At 31.6% G+C, this 13,467-nt stretch overlaps 1 protein-coding gene across 1 annotated transcript in view; it reads left to right on the forward strand.

The window, feature by feature from the left end:
• The first annotated feature begins 530 nt into the window (after positions 1 to 530).
• LOC131851999 (peripheral plasma membrane protein CASK-like) overlaps positions 531 to 13,467 on the forward strand; it is a 76,153-nt gene continuing 63,216 nt past the window's right edge. The window contains exon 1 of the mRNA XM_059202565.1: positions 531 to 612. Coding sequence (XP_059058548.1) covers positions 601 to 612 — 12 coding nt within the window. The 5' untranslated portion in view covers positions 531 to 600. The remainder of the gene's footprint in view (positions 613 to 13,467) is intronic.

Genomic DNA, 13,467 nt, shown 5'->3' on the forward strand with positions numbered 1-13,467 from the left:
CGCGGCGGAAAACAACCGGGAAATATTCGAAACTATTTTATTCTTCTATTGTATGCCTTGGTAAATTATTTCATATCATTTGGTTTTTATGTTAGGTTTAAATTGATAATCAATTTAAATTTTGTTACTTATACGTGCCTATGTTATATTGTTTTATAATGTTGTTGTTTAACATACATATTCATAGCTATTTATTACTAAAATAAATATTACATTAAAAAGTAAATATTGAATTACATAACTTGTATAACTGAATTATTGTAATATTTTTTATTTTTTTATTATTATTTCAAATATACGTTAATTTCGGTCTTTCTTTATAAAATAGTTTCGACTGAAGTGCATATAAGCGGAATGTGCTATGGGTAATAAACCCAAATAATAATGTGTCAAGTACAGTCGTAAAAATAAATTGCTGAGTGGCATGCAAAGTTCTAAAAACAATGGCAGTTGCAAAGACGAATAACTTTAGACTTGTTTTCATGTGAAAACTTGTACAACATTTGGACGTCGGAATATTTAAAGTTAAAGAAAGTTCCTTGTAAAAAAGTGTCAATAAGAAGAGTGTATTGTTGGGATGTCATAAATGCTGTATTCGAAATGCTTTGCTATGTAAGTATACTTTTTTTTACAATAAAAATAATTTATGATTCTATAGTACTTTTGTATTAATACTTTATCAGATATTTCGATAAAATTAAATAGATTTCTAATATTCGTTGTTTGAAATAATAGTAAAGGTTTTATTATATTGTAGTCGTAATACTTTTTTTGTACAAAATTACCTTATATTTTAATAAATTAATATGTGTAAGCAGTATAGAAATTTAAATCTGAACTGAACTCGACGCTGTTGCACAAAAACTATAGCAAAATATTTTTAATAACGACGGTAACAATTTTCAATCTCACTTTGAGTTCCTAAATATTTGAAAATGTTTCCAAACATACCTGATGTATATCATACCATAGTTACATCAATCCTGATTGCTACTTACATGTGTGAACACGTTTTTATTAATGTATGATAACGAAATGATGTACTTGTGGAAGATGATAAGATGATCATGTGATCAGGTCAGCCATAGTGGCAAAGTCACCAGGAATTTGTCAGGATAGTTTCCAGGGGAAAAAAAACAGAGAACAGGGTCTATGCAGATACATTATAACCTTCATTTTAAATGTTGAAGATTTGGCATAAACCCTAGCTTAGTCTGTGTACAGTACGGTAGAAAATATCATGTGTTAATTGAAAATATGACCCCCAGTTTTTACTCTTGATATTCGGAATAAAAATTATTTATAACTTTTTTATCTATAAACTATTGTAATAAAACATTACCTAAAGTTTAATTAAAGTTTACTACAGTACATTAGGGAAACCGCATCCCAATAGCGAAAGCAGTTTTACCGACAAATGTGCAAAAATTCTAATTGTTTTGGGCTTAACCTTAATCAAGTCCCTCAATAATATAGTTTTTCTCGTATATCGTCCGTGTATAGACAGTGATCAGTTACAATTCATTTTATGTATAGATTTATTGCAAATATCTATAATTGTAGTATTTATATCACAATGTATTACAGGATGGTCAATGATTATGAACATTCCGAAAAAAGAAATTCGAAATGAACTATCATCGAATTTTTTATATCGTTTTCGCTCGAAAACTATATCAGAAATTCGATTACATCACTTACCTTTAAACTTTAAACATTATTATTTTGTTATATAAAAAAATAATAATATTGTAATATATATTTCAGTAATATGAGAAACATCGCAGTACAAATTAAGAGATTGAACCTCATAAATCATAATATTTATTAGATGGAATTATTCATCATCAGCTGGCGTCGGATTTGAAATTAATTTAGTAACGAAGATGACGAGGTTAAGCTTCCTCGTCGTGCCCTCTCGTCAATTAAGGGTAGTTCACCCACCTACGTGCCTCCATCTCGCTCTAATCAGTCTGATGTTGCTTATAAAATAATACAACTAGATTAAACTTGTAACATATATCTTTCAGTTACTATTAACAAAAAGGGAACATTAAAATTACTGCTGCGTAACTGACACTAGAATTTCCAATTACGTGACTTCATATAGCGGATATAATGTCATGTCAATGACTGACATCTATATTATATACTAGCTTTGCCCGCAATTTCACCCCCGTTAAATTTCAATAAAAAATATAGCCTGTATGTTATTCTTATGTATAAGCTATATTACTGGTAAGTTTCATCAAAATCCGTTCAGTAGTTTTTGCGTGAATGAGTATCAAATACTATACTAATCCATACTCACAAACTTTCGCGTTATAAAAACGATATTATTAAGATATACAGAAGTGTGTATATAGCCAGTAGCCAGATATAATTATATATTTGCATTGTATCATCCAAAAATACTGTCTTTTTAGCCATCTATATGCTGAGACAAAATCTACTATTATTATTATTATAATTATACTGAACTACTTCCATTACAAACAAAAAATAAAGAAAAGGCTATATAAGAAAAAAAATATTGAAGACTAATAATCATAGTGTTTCGAGTTAATGAGACGAATTGTTTACGGGAAGATTGTAACCGCTAATAAGAATCAAATAACAAAGGTACGGGTACTAATTAAGAATAATATATACAATATATATATATATATTATGTACGATTTGGACTGTCTTTAAGATAAACTTTAGGCTCTGAACCCTTTACGAAAATGCCCCTTCATGAGAATAACAGATGCTGTAAAGAAATAAAAAAAAAACTAGGTGGTCCAATAGACGGGCGGGCGGCACTCAGCTCTTATCCGGATGGGTCCTGACCGGGTTCCGCATGGGGCCTGACTAGCCCCTTTTTTGATTCATGAATACATAACAAGTAAACAAATCAACGTTAATTTCAATAATGGCTGAACAGTTTCATTATTTATTTAAAAATTAATACAAACTTAGCGTAATACAATATGTAAAGTGAATACAAAGTATTTTGACCTTAATGATTTTATTATAGAAAACTGATAAAAGTATGCCCATAATTTTGTAGCTAAGAATCTAGAATATATAATATTCATTGCACAAAATGAATAATCGAATCATATAAATATTAGTCAATTATCCCAATTTTGTTGGCCGGAATCTCAACAGGCGTTATATCGGAAAAACACATATTTCCTTAAGGGGCTTATTCAGGAAATCCAGAAATATCACACAAAGCCACACATTGTGGTATACTTTATGATAATGACAGTAGATATTTTCTTCATTCGTAACTAGGGTCCTTTACTGTATTAAATAAATTGTCTATACCTTTTTTGTTGCGGAAATATGAATATTACGCATAAATACACTACTGATGTTACTGTTAGTGAATTAGTTACGTTAAAGAAAATGTTAGGAAAAAACAAGTAATATTAATGAATTTAATTAATAATAATCTAGTAATTATATTTTAAATTATAGTAATTAATATCATCGTTCTCTTTTTATGTAATTTCTTGTTTTTTTATAGTAGTTGTAGTATTTCTAGTAATAGCTAAATTAAAAAAAAACCGTTGAGAATAACTAATAAATAATTTTAATTCGTACTGTAAAAGTAAAATGACTCAATTAAATGTTTATAAAATGCAGGTATATATTTATTCTCAGTAGATATATTAAAAGAAATCAATAATAATAATTCAGAATTAATACCAACGCTATCAAGTTCTAAGCAGTGGTAATACAATGCTACAATGCTAGCAGTGCTAATAAAATTAGACTATGATGCCGCTGAACAAATTTTAAATAGTATTAAGTATGCCTAAAATCCCAAACAATCAATAATTTAATAAGATTGTTAACATCGTGTAATTTGAATAATTTATGGACTATGCACACATCATCAGAACAATGATGTTGAACTTTAAATTTTCTTTTTATTTTATTTTCTCTGTTTTTTTTTTGTTTCATTTTTATATAGTCAACAATTGTTTTTATGAAATTAATCTAAAAAATCTTAATTAGTCTGATATGTCAAACTCACTGATCAGTAATAGTAAATAATTAGTTGGCAATTCTTTTGTGGACTCCCGCGATACAGGTTCGCCTATTTCGGGGTCCAATGTATAATAAATTTTGTAATTTTTGTACGTTATTTGAATAAAGAATAAAGAATGATTATTAAACATCTAACACAAACACTCATATAGATTTTTTTAAATTAATCTTTAACATACGTACAAAACACGGAGTTTCAATACACAAAGTCGTACTTATAATAATACAAAAAATGTGTCGTTCGAGAATCCAACCCATGACTATTCGAAGGTAAGCGGTGTTTTAAATAGTTAGTTCACAGAGACCGTCGAAATTAAATCACGTATGTCAATCAACAAACACGGAGCAAATTTCTAAATGAGTACGTAATCAAATTATATAAGTTACAGTCGAATAATAACTTTGGTAATAGTCAAGACAACGAATAATATTACAGAAATTTCTACTAATTATCTGGTAATTATCTTTGGAACACAATTTTGTTTTATGGAAAATGAAATTCCCCCTCAATAGTACCTACGGAGTTCCTATGTACATAAGGGTTGTCACACAGTTCAGATGTGTTTGTATCGGAGCGGATATTGATGTCGCTCTTAGTACAAACAAATCTAGATTGCAAACTGCGTCTACCAATTTCAGATAACGATCAATATCGATAGATACTGTCACTGACAAACTAGATATTTATAATTGAATTACTAGGTATGTGAAGGTAAATTCAGATTGTCTTTTTGAAGATTTAAATTCATTATTGGCGGATTGAGGGGGACTGTACAGATGTAAAAAGGCGTTTGATTGAATACATATCTTACCTGTTTTAACCGTCAAGCGGCTTGCTTTGTATGCTGTTGCGATCGAAAGGTCAAGATAAGACAGGGAAATTACAGGAACTCTATTCTTGTAGTGAATTCTTAGTTTATCGGAAGTTAGAGCGGTATCACGGGCGTCACATTCTGATGAACGTAACGCAGTTCATGTGTATGTGTGACATGGAATTCAAATTAAATTTCGTAAAAAAACAACAGTAAGTCTTAAATGGTTCATTACAGATAGGTTGGTTTTTATGTTTTTGACAACCTTTACCAACTACAAATTAGAAATTAAATTAACAATCCGGTTTATTAAATACAAAGATAATTTTAATGTAAATTACGTTTCGTTTAATAATTTACAAATTTAAATACATATACACCTTATTCTGGAATAAATTAAAACCAAAATAAATACATTAAATTTATTTGACAACAAAGCTAGATAAGGGTGTGGATGTGGAAATTTTGCTGTACAAGGCTCATTTAGATTTTATTAGGCAGCGTTCATTAACATTCTTGTACAGTTATCGTCAAATTTATTCAAAGTATTTATTAATATAAAAGAAAAATAAACTGTAATTCAATATCGACAAAGTTACTTCCAAAATCTCAAACTTTCAAGAGGTAGAAACAATTGAATACTTTTTTCATTATACTCGCTTTTATTTAACTTTACTAGCCAACTGGTATTTTTGGGTAACTAGTAAGTAATATTGAATCGATTTTACATAATAACGAATTAACTAAGATTTAAAAAAAGACTGTGGATATAAAAATGGATCCTAGATTGCAACTAAGCAAAATCGGTTGAATACCTAAGTTATTTTTAAATGAACTTTATAATTAATAATAATATCCCAGGACAATTCACACAGTGCCATCTAGTACCAAACTAGTCCCGAACTAAGCAGAGCTTGTGTTATGCATAATATATATTGAATACAAACAGTCATACTCACGAATAAAAATATTAGTACTGTATGAGGAATCGAACTCGCAATCAATTTCCAAACTAAACTAGTGTGTTAAACTCCTAAACCATCGAGACCGTCAATAATAATATTGAATGGAAGATTATTTTAAGAAACCCTTTATCAATTTAATGTAATTCTTTATTAATAAATACATAATTATATATAGGGATCTGAAAATATTTCTTTTTGTATTAAATAATATTAGTAGAAGCATTAAACCAATCTGTTAAAGCCGATATTTTTCTGTACAAATTGCAGGACTGTATAGAGTACATAGTTATCAAATATTTATTGTTACAATATGGAAATCATATAAACTTACATATATTTAGATTATTCCTGGAATACTCTTATTTATCTGTCACAAATAAAACGGAGACTTCATAGCAAGAATAATTGATTCAGTGTTGTGTAATTGAATATTTTCCAATATTTTCCCCGTGGTTACATTGCTATGTTACAAGATATAATATTAGATAGAAAGAAATAATCTAATATATGGAGTGTGTTGTGCAAACGACAAGAATCTATCATGAAGGAATATTAAGCTAAGCATTTGTGATTCGATTTTCTAAAGACCGATTCATTCTGTTGATGTTTAACGGTCACGATCTTCAAACGTTTATAACTGGCAACACTTAAGTCTTCAGAAGAAATACTGAAAGTAACCTGATTGTTTATATAGTTCACTCACTCATATTATAGTAAGTTCACTCACTCATATTATAGTAAGAACATTAGGTTTCAATGCGTGGTCCAGGGATGTTCTTGTAGTTATTAATTTTGAGTAAACACAACACGCAAATTGGACATTACAGTATGTTTAACGCAGTATGGAGGATTATTATACAGTAATATATATAATTAGTTGTATATACTATCACATGTATATATATTTATGAGTTATAAACATGGTACACGGTGCAATTGTAAGAGAATATTTTTTTATTCGTGACTGTACAAAATAAAGTTTTATTTGTGTGAAACAAGGTTACGAGGTTAGTAGATAGAGATCTAGTTATCTGTTTGTAGATAAGATCAGAAATAATTTAACTTCAATTTAAAAGAAAAATACACGCGAACATATTGTACTTACCTTGAAATTACACAAACTATTGACTGAAGAAAGAAAGGTTTCTAAAAATAAAAGTTATATACCTACATAATTGTGTATGTAATTCATTCATCTATAATGTTGCTTATGTGGTTTGTTGTAGTGTCGACATAAATATTATGTTGAGACTCGCATTGTAAATTTAGTGGGTGGTAATTAATCTCCACAGTGCCTAATAAGTCTGATTTAGAACCCAAAATTAACACGCAAAATACATCCATAATTCCCTATCAGTGGTATAATTGTTGCGTAAACTGTGTATTAGATATATAATCTATTGGTATTTTAGACAGGGCTTAGGGTATAATATTTTTTATTTATCGATACTTTCAAGATGTTAATTTAATAGGCAGTTATTTAGGTGCGTGAAAACTTTTCTGATCGTCGTGTATTCGATTCCACGGTACAAATGTTTGTATTAATGAGTATGATTTAAGATTATACTCGTACGTATTTACAAAGAAAAAATATATTATAAGTATTTGTATCGATTAAGAGATTAAGCAGATATAGTGTTATGGATACTAAACAACTAGTATCCTTAACACTATATCTTCTTAACTTGGTATTAGATGGCGCTGTGTGAATTGTCCAAGATTATTACGATTGTATATTTTCTATATTATTTATCTGAAAGTACCACTGACTACAAACTGTCGTGGTAACCTACCTTGTTAATTATCTTATCGTCCTTCACTAGTGCCCCACCAGTATATATTGTTAGTACAGGCATATTCACCATACTATTTTAATCAATAAAAAATGGTTATACAAAACAGGATTATTTCTAACCTCTCGTCATTATATATCTGAATTTATATATATTCATCGAAGGCTGACATACTCATTAATTTCTCCCTTATTGATCTATTAACACGCTCGACTATAATTAATTATCTTAACATATCCGAAACAGCTTAGTGATCTAGTAGTAGCTATGTCGATTAAATCTTATTTCTAATTGTGTTATTTCTCATCCCTTGCGCAGTTCATATGTCTATATATAGGTTAGATGAGAATTAAACATGTGTATGTATAAGGAATGAAAGATGCGTGACTTGGAATACGGTGTGAATGAGAGGACGAGAAATAGGGCTGAGAAGAGTGAGGAAATTTACTACCTTTCTACTTCAGTAGAATTATTATAAAATCTACTAATATTATAAACGCGGAAGTTTGTGAGTATGGATGGATGTTTGTTAGTCTTTCGCACAAAAAGTACTAAATGGATTTTAGCGAAACTTTACAATAATATTGCTTTTATACATAAGAATAACATATAAGCTATTAATTTTACGCAGGTGGACTTGCTACAGGTAGTTTATAATTATTAGTGGGTGCCTACGCCCTCTTAAAATCCGTCGATCGAACGGCGATGTCGTCACGGGTTGCCCGGGTTAAAGCTGAAATCAAATGGTTAATGCACTCGGTCAGATCGAATGGTAGGGTGGCTATGCCTCTCAGCATCATCGAATCATGAGAGGTAACACATCACATTAATACGTGATCTCTGAGATACACACGATTGGCATTGTCTGGTGAGCAATCAGCTTGTTCATTTCGGTCACATAGCGGTTTACCATACCGTTTTAATTTCGGTGGTCGCGGATTCAATTCCTCACACGGTGCAACACACTATGTATTCATGAGTATGATTGTTTGTATCTTTTTGGGAGTTTTCTATATATATTCTAGTATTTATATCAGTTGTCTAGTACCTATAACACAAACTCTACTTACCGTGGCCTGTCCACGGTGCGATGGCGCTGAGTTAATTGTCCAGAGTTATTTATTTATTTTCTAATTCCTATGCTTACATGTGTTCGTCTCTATAGATTTCATCAAGCATTACATATTTAACAATATGTATACACTCGTCGACCACAAAAGCACTCACTGCATGCATAATTTCATTACATTAATAGACGTATCGTTAATCTCGTAATTAAACTGTATACGGGTATTAAACAATTCTCGGTTTCTTCATACCCGCCCTGTTTCATATATAAAGTTATGTAGGTAACTCGATAACATAAGCAGAATTAGAAAATTGCAATTTTATTAAGATTCCCATAGATTGTATAAAATATATTTGTATTTTTACATACGTACATGTTTTGTAGCATATCAAGTCAGGTTAGATTTAGGTAATATTTCGTAAATAAGCATTTATTTCTTTTAATTTTTGAGTTATAGTAGTACTATGTAATATTATGTTATCTGTGGTAGTACTTTTGGCTGAAATCTGTTGAAAATAGGTGTTTTAGTATATATCATGGCAAATTCACTAAATATTACTCAATATTTATATTTTGATGAAATCGACCTAGGATAGGAAGACCTAGTCTATCAGATCTAGCGCAAGTGGCATTCTTCTATAATTTCTGCAAATAGAAAAGCCATAGATAAATCTTGTATTACCGTACTGGGTTGAATGGTAATCCAACCCTACACGACGCTATAAGATTTTCCTATAATACCATTTTATATCAATTTATGCCTTCGGTTGAGGCTTACTCTGAAACGAAATAAATCTGTGACAAGGTGATCGATAAGCTTTATGTACGCAGATATATTTATTTCTGTCGGATGCAGCATGGTATTATATGTCGGCTAACTAAATGGAAATCTGCGGACTAAGAGTGATGCTTACTGCCATCTAAATATATAAATAACTTCCTATTTCCTTTACTCGATATATAACTTGAGAACAACATCTCCAAGTAATTTTAACAATAAATTCTACCTATCCTTATTAAATTAATTAAAAAACAAAGGATTTTTCTCCCCGCCTTCGCAAGGGTACAATTAAGGAACTGTAACTATCTAGAAATAAAGTGCATTTTACTCGCAGATATGAAGTTTTCTATAAGTGAAACATATTTTTAATTTCGGTTAACCTCTGTTTTGCCTATTTCTACAACTAAGCAGCTTTTTAAACTTCGTTTGGACGTCGACATGGCAGGTAAAGAGGCCTAGTGTAGTATTTCCATGGCACTCTTTAATTCTATAGACAGCGATTTAATAATAAATGAAGAATTGACTTTATACTCATTAGTCTACACAGTTTAGTCTAATTAAATTTGATGCGGTCATTATTTACATGTAAAATTAAACACGAGATCTTGCCATGTTAATTTATATATTAATTAATATATATTTCGGTTGTATTACAACCACCATAGTCACAGGTAAACTAAGAGCGGTGGGTAAATAGTAAGTTACTTTTATTAATTAATTTACTTTATGCGATTTAATATTGTTTATAGAATAGTATTGGGCCATGTTATGCGCAAACGTACATTGGTCTACCGTCACATGTTTTCGTTTCTTACTACTACGGAATCTAGCTCGATACTTACCTGAAAAAACTATTGGTTAAAACGCGATGCGTACCTGGTTTGTCTTGTGCATTGACACCCCTCCCGGCTAATTCAATAATCAGTGATGTCATAGCTTTCGCCGCGCACGCATGTCGCATGCATGTCTTAATAATTGTAATCAACGTGAGTGAATTCCTGAGATTCCCGTAACCGTGTGGGCCCGGGGGAAGGGGATTGTTAGTAATGTGGATTGATAACCCCATTGCTAGCAATGTACCATGTCAGGTCGACCTCCACGCGGTTCCCCCTGGTAACCATCGTGTTAAATTCCTGGTGAATTTGTCACGATGGGCTAACTGACCTGACCTCATCATCGTCTTATCATCCTCCACTGGTGCCCCGCCAGCGTACACCGTTAGCGCAGGCGGGTGCACCATTCCATTATCAACCGTGTGGGCCCACTGAAGAACAAGCACATTGAAGTAAGGGTAAGTCATTCATATTTGACCAGCCAGTTTCCTATACAACAATATAGTCCATCGAAGAAGGCTAGATCATAGCCACCGCCGCACCATTTATTGGCCTTCCGTCGCCGGATCACAATAGGAATCGCAATTTATTTATTTAAAATTTGTTTTAATTTTTTCCTATTGTGAAAGTCGAGTGAATGACTCGCATGTAATATTGAACCTTATTGCGCATGTAATAGGATCTATTCAAATTGCATACCACGGTTGCACAAATATAACGATACATTGGTATTTTCGTTAATAAATAAGTTTATATTTATGTCGCTTATGAATTGTTCATAACTCGCAGCTCAATTCTTCAATTTCGCTTTATATCTGTTTGCGTTGTTTCGTTCATTTAATTTCACATTCACCCGCATTATATCGATATTGTTCGATCGATCGAAGCTTCTAGAAATATTATAGTTGTCGTTATACTATTTGACGAAACAATATTACCTGTCGAATATTATGTATGATGATTGTAGTGTTTGAATGTTAAGATTGTTAGTGTTGGTTACCGTAGTCTTTACACAAGAAAGTGAGCAGGGAAAGCACACTATTTAATCTGAATAATTATTGATAAGCAGCGATTTTATTTCTGTTCGTAATAGATATTTTATTTCCTTGCATGTCGGTTAAAGATCGTGCCCTACGTACCTATGATTAAGTTATACGTGGTGTATCGACACAGTGACTAACAACAACGCTTTAGACTACTCCCGCGTAAAATAATAGTTGTGAACATAGTTATTTTATATCTTTTTAGTTATAGTTATAGATATATTATCTGATTTTCTATGACATCACTCACTTCGATTTCGCTTTATGTATAGTTTATGTTTCGCTCGCATATTTTTTTATATATAAATTTATTTGTCACGCGCTTTAGTGTTTAAAACGTTATTGTGATTTACTTCTCGCACCGCATATTTAAAATATTGCTTTATGCATTATTTTATTTTTCTCGCATATAGGTATATATAGATAATAGTTGTACCTATTTTTCGCATTATTAATTAGTAGTTTATAGCATAGTAAGCATATATTTTTTATGTATGCTAGTTTATATCGCGCATCATTTCTCGCATTTGTGTACTTTATTTTCGCTACAAGTACATCTGTCTGTCTTGTAGGTATTTAGTACATTAAATACCTATTATACGTTATTATTGTTTATCGCTCGCCCTTTTACGGTAGTACAGGCATAGTTGTACGTTATTACCGCACATAGTTTTATATATCGCATTTATTGGTTTTCCTTTGTTATTTTTTAAGAAGTATATATATAAATAATAATAATGGCTAACACAAACGCAAAATTAAAAATGTATGAAGCAAAACGTGCACAATATTTTTCGCAACTTCAGTCTATTTATGAATTGTCTTCGAAAACTAAAACGGAGAAACATCGTAATGTTTTTATTGCAAAAGTTAGCCTGATCGATCAAATGCGCACCGAGTATGTTAAAATTGTCGATGAAATTATTCTCCTTAATTTGGAACTAAACCCTGATTATGTAGTTAATTATCAATCTCTCACCGCTTTTGACGAAATGTTTTATTCTATAAAGATGATGGCGGTCTCGTTACAACCTCAATCTTCGCGAACTCCAGCTCCCGCTTGTCAGTCTGCTTTACCAGACAACAAACAGGGATCAGTAAGGATCCCCCAAATTGTGTTACCAGTCTTCTCAGGTGATATTTTAGAATTTCCTTTCTTTTACGAAACATTCAAACAGGTTATTCATGACAATGAATCCTTTTCGGACTCAGAACGTTTTCATTATCTTATGAGTCACCTGTCAGGAAAGGCTAGAAATCTGTGTGCTGGCTTAGTACCAGCAGCCGAAAATTATCCTATATTGTGGCAAGCTTTAATCGACAAGTATCAAGATAAACGCTCTCTTGCAACGTCATATTTAGATAAATTATTTTCTTTAAAATCAATTAACGGTCCTTCGGCAATAAACTTAGAAAAATTTATTGATACTTTCTCGTCGACTATCGCAGCATTAAAGCAACTTAAAATTGAAAAGTTGGATGATTTTATATTTATTTATATGGGATTAAAGACATTAGATCAGGCTACCGCGCAGTCGTATGAGTCATCAATTAGAGAAGATGACATACCGCAGTTTGAAAATTTTATAAAATTTATACGTCAACACGTAAAAATATTACAACGCACGTGTAACCGCACCGCCGGCGCCGCTGCCGCCACCAAGTTGGACGGTCCCGCCGCCGCGTCCGCCAGTGGTCGTGCACAGTCGCATCAACGATCGATCGCTCGATCGCCACGTACATTTTTAGGTACTAATCCTACGCAACGCATTTATTGTTCCTTATGTAAAGGTGATTCACATTCTCAATTATATAAATGTAAACAATTTTCAACTTTCACAATTAATGATCGATTTAATTATATTAAAACTAACCGTATGTGTACTAGATGTCTAAGTAGTCAACATAACTCTTTCAGTTGTCAATCAACTTCCGCCTGTCGAAATTGTAACAATCCGAGACATCATACGTTGCTTTGTTTTAAAAATAATAATTCCGCACCTACGCAAGTATCTCAGGGTACGAAAAACGCACAGACATCTTCTACGCACGGTCGCCAATTACCACCATCTTCTTCGTCGCAATTGCCTCCGCTTGCATACACACAACCCACACAACAGACACGAT

The sequence above is a fragment of the Achroia grisella genome, unplaced genomic scaffold (genome assembly GCF_030625045.1).
Source record: "Achroia grisella isolate CSIRO2021 unplaced genomic scaffold, CSIRO_AGI_Agris_v1 utg821, whole genome shotgun sequence".
Classification (NCBI taxonomy): Eukaryota; Metazoa; Arthropoda; class Insecta; order Lepidoptera; family Pyralidae; genus Achroia; species Achroia grisella.